The sequence below is a fragment of the Hibiscus syriacus genome, unplaced genomic scaffold, assembly GCF_006381635.1.
Source record: "Hibiscus syriacus cultivar Baekdansim isolate YM2019G1 unplaced genomic scaffold, ASM638163v2 tig00116976_pilon, whole genome shotgun sequence".
NCBI classification, from domain to species: domain Eukaryota; kingdom Viridiplantae; phylum Streptophyta; class Magnoliopsida; order Malvales; family Malvaceae; genus Hibiscus; species Hibiscus syriacus.
The window spans coordinates 709,721-719,199 of record NW_024063500.1 but is presented as its reverse complement, the minus strand read 5'-3'; the positions used below and the strand labels follow the sequence as shown (position 1 = coordinate 719,199).

Sequence of the window (9,479 nt, the reverse complement as noted above, 5' to 3'; positions counted from 1 at the left end):
GCTTCTCAAACTTCCATTTTTAACGCCACTGAATAGAATTAAGTGTTAAGAGATTCAATGTCTTCCTTGTGCTATATTACTTTCCCCTATTTTTGTCCCCGAAATTAAATTTATATTTTTTATCTTTTACTAATTGTAAAGTTGTCATTAGAATAATGACATAAAAAATTTATATAGAGTCAAGTAAGCATCTTTTTTTTCGATGTGTCAAGTAAGCTTCTTTAGTTCAGTATAGTAATATCATTTGTTTTTTTGCTTCTAATCTCTACCGAGAATCCTGTTTTAGGCACATCCTAAACTATATCTTGAAATGAAACACCAAATTTACTACTTTTCTTACTGTTAACATATAAATAGAGGAGTAAATGAATGTTATGCCCACATCTTTTACATTTATTTATGATAAGTAAATGCATTGAAGAGAAATCTTTGTAATGATATGGTTGTCTTATCGTTTATGGTTAGAATGATGTAATTGTTTTTGCTCATTTAAAAAGGACCTATGTTGTATTCTCCTTTCTGGAGAGCTGCTATTTTAAGAGGTCTTAAATCATCTTAGTTTGTTTCGACAAAACTTACCTGTTCTCAGCTTTTGTTTTGGTTAAATTCGATGATATTTTCTCATGATTTTGATGGAATAGTTTAGTTCAAAGAAAGCAGATGATAGGGAAATATAAATATATAATGTCCTTGAATCATATGCGTGTAATTCAATTGTCCTTTCCTGTTTTACTAAAAAAACATAGTTTTCTTTCTTTTCTAGTCCAATATAGATTTTCTTGTTGGATAACATAGTTATAATTTCTAAAGCAAACTGAAGATCCGGTTACGTGGGTAGTGGGGATTGATTTGAGAATGTACCCGCGTGGGTGGGTGTGGATTTGAAAATTTTTACCTATCATGAGTGGTGGGCGGGTGGTGGATTGAAAAATATTGGGTGGGTATGGGGAGGGGGTATCCGCACCCGACCTGCCCGTTTGCCATCCCTAAGATCATGTCAAGACTACTGTAATAAAGAATAATATTGTTGCTCAATACACGATGTCAATAAAATCAAAGTTGTAATGACAAAAATTATTGTAATCTAACGTTAAGATCAAAGTTTAAGTTAAGAACAATAAATTTTATTAATGTCATACTTACGACCAAAGAAAATAAATAAACAACACTTCAATATAAAGATTTCTTTTATAACGATTCGTATCAAAAGTATCTTTTAATAAAAAAAGAATCACTGAATTAAAACCTCTATAAGAAGAAATCGTCATATAAGATCAATTTCTTAGTTAATTCGTATTATTTAATTTAAAATGAGTTAAATAGATTCAAATAAATAAAGATTACTTAATGGATATGTTTTTATAATTACTGAAAAATAGAAAAAATAGAACAGGAAAAGGGAGTGGGAATTGTTATATATATTAATTGATAAAAAATGCTATTTGTCTTCCTATTTTTTTCCCTTTGCATGAAAAACATGGGTAACACTTTTCCGAAAATGCAGATCACACGTTGGGCCTTGTCCAAATTAGGGATATATATTTTGTCCGGATTTGACTTGTTTTAATCTAATCCGACCTTAATATCAAAAAAAATATATATAATCCAACTTGATTGAGTTAAACTAGACTCAAATTTAAGGTCAAAAAAATTTGACTAGACCCGATATAATATTATAATTATCCTTATATATTTAAGGACAATTATAATAATACTCTTATCTATTTTTTTTCCAATTAAGTCTTTAATTGACTTAATAAAAAATGATTTTTTAATATATATATATTTAGTTCGTATCAAGTCGGATGTAAATTTTAACCTAAAAAGCTAAGTCAAGTTTCATATCGAGACCCTTCTAAACTCCAAACCAAATGTGGATAAGAAAAAATAGGTTTAGAATAGAAAAAAAATCTGACTCAACCCAACTCATGGTCATTACTAATCCAAACACAAAGTACATTTTATTTTTCTAGTGTAATACAATGTTTAAAATATTTATTTTTAAAAAATTATATAAATCAATAGAATTACATATTTAATCATATACTCGAAATTACGTTATCTTACATGTTACAATATTATTAATATAAATAAAATTTGGATTCAATTGATCATACATCACATTAAAACCATGTTGATTGAGAAAATAGATATATTAAAGAAAATAAAAAGTAATTAGATATAGTGTTAACTTCAAACAGGTTATCAAAATAATCAAGAAAAGAAAATTAAAGGAAATTGGGAGTTGGAAACCTAATTTGACATGCCTGAAACATGAAAGCAAAATTAAAAAAAAAATACATATTAGCATTTGCTTAGCTGGATTGGGTTCTTATTTTAAAATGGGAAAAAAAGAAGTTTGATTAACGCTTCGTTTGACTGTGGTGTTCGTGTCGTGAAAGCGATGCAACTAATAAAAACCCAGCTGTCAGTACAGTAGGGCAAACTCCATATCGTCGACCAGCCGCCAGACTGTTGATTCTTCCGCTATGAAAAACACAAATGGTCAAATTCTTCTATTAGTCCCTATACACTGCATAAAATTTGAATTTACTCTAATTTGGTCATTTTAGGCCATGAATTTTTTCAAAATTTAAATTTTGGTCATGATCCAACACAATAGCCGTTAAATTGGTTAATTCAGATGACGCTATTAGTGCTTGTATGATGTGTGAATCATGCCTCCTTTACACTTTGACAAAAGTGTAGGTAGAAGCTAGGATGGACAAAAGAAATTGCCAACTTGGGAAGAAGGTCAAAGTTAAAATTCAGATCAAAACCCCAAACCGATAGGACAGTTTGCCAGCTTCCAAGTTACATATAAAGGCTTGAAATATTGGATATACTTTGTTGCATGCATAAGAATACTCGATTGTCTCACCAAAATAAACAACAAGACCTTTAAACTACTATTTATTTTCATCTCATTACCAGTTGGTCAAAAGGCTGTCTTATATATATACACACACAGTCGAGGAACAAAGAGAGAAAATGGCCGCAGGAGCAACAGCTGGGATGATGATGCTCCGATGTGTCCTGGAAGGAAGCCTAGTGATGCACGAGACCGAGGTCGAGCGGAGACCGTATCATCGGAACTGCAGCTGTGCTTTACACAATTTAAAGGGTGTTGTTTGCTCTTCGGGTTGTTCCCATGCTAGGAACGTAGCTTTTTCCAAGAAGAAGACCCGGAGGAATGATTGTTTGTTATCGATGGCGAATTCCCAATTCTCTACTCTGTCTTCTCTCGTTGTTGGCCGTTCCGTTAAAAGCATGGAATCGAAGACGTCGATGGGATTTTCCTTCATGGATGGTGAGAATATATCATAGTTTTGATATTGCTGCCATGTGAACGCTGGATTTTTAGTCCTTTTCTAGATTTTTTTTATTATTTTCATTTCTTTAAGATATGGAAATTATTTAGAGGAATTAGATCAAGTTTCTTTGAGGTATATATATACTTCCTTTTGAATGCTATATATTGAATTCATTGTTCTTTGTAAACAAGCTGTAGTGAGGGCCTCCATGGTTATGAAGGAAAAAAACTACAATATATCCCCATTTCATCCGAAATTTCTTCATTTCATAAACTTAATAGTGTCTTATAAAGAATTATAATTATTTGGACACGTTTGACAAACATTGTGTAATTATATTCCAGTTTTCATGAGTTAGATAATATAATTTTGTAATTTCAAAACTACATATGTTTAAATTTTAAAATAACATTAATTATAAAATTAAAGAGTATTATCACATCAATTCTTACATCTCTCTTAATAATTTATTTGTATAATTAACAAAATATAATTTTAATTTTAATTCAACACATCATTTTCTAAACATTTTTTTTGGATAAATAAAAATTTTATTACCCAAAGAAGAGTCAAAATACAAAGCAAAAACAACCAATCACCAATCACAAAACATTTACAACCTACTTACAAAAAGAATGATCGGTTAAGCTATACCCCAAGCATTACAAAGATTGATATTAATACTATCTAAACGGTTAATATTCTTTCCTCGAAGTTGAATTCCAACAACGTCTTTGACAGAATTGAGGATTTCGTCTGCAGTTCTTGAGCAACCTTTAAATATTCTACGATTCTGTTCTTCCCACAAAGTGTAAATGAAGGCAGACCAAGCAATTTTTAAGACAGTGGTAATAAGGGATTTACCTTTCCACTTTTCACAAGCATGAGTAACCATATCCTCCCATGACAGAGGTGTTTTCTGCAATCCTGACAGGGTTAAAATATTCCCCCAAAGGTAATTCGCTAAGTAGCAATCGAAAAATAAGTGATCGTGTGTTTCATTGGCTTCATTGCAAAACACGTAACACCCATCGATGTGGATTCCCATTCTTTGAAGCCGAGCACGAGTGGGAAGCCTATCATGTAAAGCCATCCAAGTGATCATAGAGTGTTTAGGGATGTGTAAGGAAAACCAAACTAATTTTTCCCATTGGACCTTGCTGCCTTTCGCTCTAAGTTCTTCCCATATATCTCTTGTTTTGGTTACTCCTTTAGATGAAACTGGAAAAGCTTCATTCCTGATCTTGAGCAGCCTTTTTAAACACCAACTAAGGTTGACACCCGCAGTCATAAGCCAAGGATCGTGGTCCTTAATCACATAGGCCTTGATCCAAGCAACCCAAATGGACCCATCACCAGCCAACATCTTCCGAATCAGATTAACTATGCAAGCCTTATTCCATAATTTGATTTTTCAGTCCAAGGGCCCCTTCCGATTTAGGCTGAAAAATTTTCATCGAACTAATACGCGCACCAGCAACAGCCTTGTCTGTTCATTTCCAAAAGAATCTGGAACATAGTTGTTCGATCTTGGTCAGAATCGAATTCGGCAGGACCATCTGTCTGCACCAATAATTTACAATGCTGTACAAAACAGCCCGGATGAGCTCAAGATGGCAAGCATAACTGAGATGCTTAGCAGACCAGAAATGCAATCTCGATTTTATATTCCCAATGAGCAGATCACAGTCTTTTTTAGAAAGTTTTTTTGGATACAAGAGGAACTCCTAAGTACCTCATAGGCAGACAACCTTGATTGAAACCAGTGCTCTGCTTAATCAGTTCAATATTACTAGGTGAGATTCCAGCAGTAAAAAAAACACATTTGGCAGCATTTAATTTGAGGCCAGACATTTCATAGAAAGACTCCAAAACAGCATAACACCAATAACAATCTCCACTTTGCCTTTACAAAAAATCAACAAATCATCGGCAAAAGAAAAGTGGGTTAATTCAATTTTCTTGCATTTAGGATAATAACAGTATAACCCTCGAGCGGCAGCTAAGTTTAACATTTTGGACAACACATTCATGGAGAGAGCAAAGAGAATAGGAGAAAGAGAATCACCTTCCCTAATACCTCTGGCTCCCTTAAAGAAACCAAACAAGCTGCCATTAAACAAAATTGAGAATCGAGCTTCAGTGTAACATGCTTCGATCCAACCAATGAAAGTCAGAGGGATATCCAAGGCTTTTAGGACTGCAGAAATAAAATCCCAGCTGAGGGTGTCAAAGGCTTTCTGGAGATCAATTTTCAAAGTACATCTTGGAGAAAGAGAGTTTCTGCCATAGCCCTTAACCAGTTCATGGGCAAGAATAATGTTATCAACAATAGTCATTCCCTTTATAAATGCAGATTGGTTAAGAGTAACAAGATCAGGAAGAAATCTGCTTAGCATGTTGACTAAAATTTTAGTAATAGCCTTGTATATCGCAGTGCAACAAGAAATCGGTCTGAAGTCTTTAACCTTACAAGGGTTAAGAATTTTAGGAATCAAGACAATAGAGGTTGCATTAAAAGCAGGAAGAAGAGCAGATTGCTAAAAGAAATATTTAATTGTTGTCACAACATCTTCTCCAACAACGAACCATTTTTTTTTGAAAAAACATGAAGAGTAAACATCCGGGCCGGGTGCTTCGTCATTACCTTGACAGAATATAGCTTCTTTAATTTCCTCTGTGGTAATTTCCATGGTCAAGCTTGAAAATAATTCAGGAGGCAAAGAAGAATTAAGAAGATCCTTCAGGAATTGAGGTTCGCTAGCTTTGACATTAGAATCAGCAGTCCCAAGTAACTTAGAATAGAAGTCAAGAATTTCAGAGGCCATAGCATCAAAAGTTTCAATTATGTTTCCATTGTCATCAACCAGCACTCGAATAGTTTCTTTTTTGTTTTTTGCAGCAACTGTAAAGTGAAAGAACTTAGAGCATTTATCACATTCTTTAATCCATTGAATTTTAGCCTTTTGCTTTAGGAACAATAATTCAACTTCCTCTAATCTGATGAGCTCATTTTTCAACTGGAGTTCATTGCTGAATAAGTCAACTCCTTGTAAGGATTTAAGTTGTTGTTGCTCAAGCTCAGTTCTCTTCTGTCTAACCCTATTAGAAATATCGCTATAGTATGTAGAATTTAAATTCCTAAGGGTAGACTTAAGGCGCTTCAATTTAAGGAAAAGTTTCTGCATTGGATTTCCCTGAATTGCGCACTGTCAGGACTGTTCGACCAAGGTCAGAAAGGAATGATGGAGGGTCCAGAAATTAAAGAACCTAAACAGTTTGGGACGATTAGCTGGAGTATCTTTTTAGAGCCAGACCATTGCCATACAGTGGTCAGAGACTGCAGGAGTAAGAAATTCAACAAATGAGATAGGGAATGAGCTAACCCAATTGGAATTGACAAGAACTGATCAAGCTTTCTTGCGAGGAAGGAATCGATCTGTTTATTACTCCAAGAGAAAGTAGGCCCAAAAAAAGGATGGTCATGTAAATCAAGATCAAGAGTTACATTATGGAATTCCTTCATATCAGGAGAGGAGAAGGGAAATAATTCAAAATCAGAACTTTCATTTGGATGGAGGGTTACATTGTAATCACCTCCCAAAATCCAAGGAAGGTGGTCAATACCCCTATTCAGATCATACAAATGCTGCCAAAGATGCCTTCGAATTATGCCATTGTTACTACCATACACTACTGTAACAATAAAAGATTTACCAAGAAATCGAGCCTTGGCAGAAATGGATTGGTCAGAAGTATGGATTATAGTAAACTCCAAGCCATTCTTCCATAAAACCCAAATTCTTCCATTTGCAGCATACTCATAGTTAGAGCTAATATTCCAATTAGCTAATTTTGATTCAAATATGTCCTTGGACTTGTCAGTCTTGACTCTAGTTTCTAATAGACATAGGACATCCACATCTTTTATTTTTAATTTGAATAGTAATAATAATAATAATAATAAACTTATACCCCTCCATGATAATAGATCAAAAGTCCAAGAATGATATGGTCTATGGGTACTTCATTACATCTTTTATTTTTAATTTTTTAAGTAGTATCTTTTTAAAGATAATTGTCAATCATTTGACATTGAACGCTCACACCCTTGACATTTCTTATGCTCGAACCTGAAATCTCACTGAATAACAACAATTTTTTTGCCAAAAGAAATAACATCAATAAATTTATTATACCACTCCATGATAATAGATCAAAAGTCCAGGAATGATATGACCATCATTGGAGACGGATGTATATAAAAGAGTGAGACCTTGTTCTTTCTAATTTTTTTTATTTAATTGTATTTTAGATCTTTATCAATTTAAACTTAAATTAAATTAAGGCTTTATTTCTTATAAATTTTGAGATCAAATAGTCAACGATTCCTTAAGATAATTTATCCCTATTTATTGGTCATAGCTTCGTCCTTGTCCAAAATGTATAATACATTACCCATAATCAACAATAAACTTAATTCACATTGTACCTCTCCAGCATTTTGCATGGAGGACAGGACAGGGTTTGATTAGCATTATAATATGTTGAACAACGTAAATGAGCTCGGTTTTGTCCCTTGGGAAAGAAGACAAAGAAACGAACCCACTCCCAAGAGAATTCTTCGTTCATCGGAGAGGATCGCCTTGTGGTTCCCTAAATTAATTAAAAACAATAAATACAATTACGCTAATTTCCGCAATCTATGTTAGTTACTCTTAAAGACTTGACTATTGGTTTAAGACAAAATATAAGAAAGAAAAACAAGTGAAAACTCCAACCTAACACAAACAAACCCACACAATTCTTCCTCTGAATACTAAGAGATTCTTTCCCTTTCTCTTTGGGAACTGAAATTGTAAATAACAAGATCAATGTTACTTGTCTTGTACTCTACGTTGAATGCAAGGGTTTCCCCCTCTCTATATATGCTCATTTCGGGAAGCATGTAATTCACAGCAAAACCCTTGAAGCTTCTCCCACACTTGCATAAAAAAATAACTGCATAAAAAAATAACACTTTGATTTAGAAGAAAGGAAATGAGAGGAGAGTGAAATGGCAGCTGAGGTGATGTCCGGTGTGTTTTTGAAGGAAGCATGTCGATGGAAGACAGTTTGGTCCAACGGAGGCCGTATCATTGGAATTGCGAATGTGCATTGCACAAGCTCAAAGGGGTTTGTTCTACTTGTAGTTTCCGGACAACAAATATGTCGTTCCCTAAGAAACAAGCATGGGATCATTATTCCTCGTCTTTCTCGCCTTCCAAATTCTCTTCTCAATCTCCTCTTCTTCCCGATGTCTCCTTCACCGGTTTTGTATGAAAGAGAAGCTGAAACAATTAAGTTTATAGTTAGTCTCCAAAGTACAGTTCCTCTAGATATCTAAACGGAAAACTTGTAGCCGAACTACCTCACTGTAAATTATTCCAGAGCAAAACTTCATTGTAAAGAAATATTTCTACTATTTCCTGTTTAAAGTTTTACATTATCAAAAATATAACATTACTTTAACCAAACAAAACCTAAAGGTCACTTCTATAGAGCTAATTATTTGGACTTGTATGACTGATTTCCTCTGCCTTTTCTCTCTTCCTTTCTTTTTCGAATTAGATTTTATATCAATAAATACAAACTGAACACAGAACAAAAACATTTTAGCAGAAACTGTATTAAATTTGAGACAAAAATATTAAGATGTTTGCCAATTCTAAACCTTAAATCTTTTCTAGTTATTTAATAGTACAAATAGTAATTCTTGGCATTTTGACCGCATAGCACAGTGGATTAGCTCGTTTGACTTCGAATCAAAAGGTCGTGGGTTCGACTCCCACTGTGGTCAAAATATATCATATTTTTTAAATTTTGTTATTACTTTAGGGTAAACTACATCATATACTACTGAACTTTTAATGGTATATCGTTCATATCATCGAATTTTCAATTGTTTTGATTATAACATTAAACTTTTGTTTTGTTTAACTGTAAGTGACTATTAAAATAATCCAGTGCGTAAAACTAAACCTTTTTAAAATTTAGTGACAAAATTTATACGCCTCTAAAATTTAGTGTCTAAAACAACATAATTGTGAGCATTAATAGTTATGTAAAAACGATTTTGTTTTGTCTACATTATCACAATGATGAAAAAATTCATCCACTTTATCG

At 33.4% G+C, this 9,479-nt stretch overlaps 1 protein-coding gene and 1 non-coding gene across 2 annotated transcripts; both read left to right on the top strand.

Moving 5' to 3' along the window:
- The first annotated feature begins 2,991 nt into the window (after positions 1-2,991).
- Positions 2,992-3,327, top strand: LOC120192690. Its single transcript, XM_039195429.1, has one exon. The coding sequence runs from the start codon at positions 2,992-2,994 to the stop codon at positions 3,325-3,327; it is 336 nt and encodes a 111-aa protein (XP_039051360.1).
- A 5,752-nt stretch (positions 3,328-9,079) lies between these two features.
- Positions 9,080-9,153, top strand: TRNAR-UCG. The gene has a single exon. It is a non-coding gene; the product is annotated as a tRNA-Arg (tRNA).
- Positions 9,154-9,479: the final 326 nt, after the last annotated feature.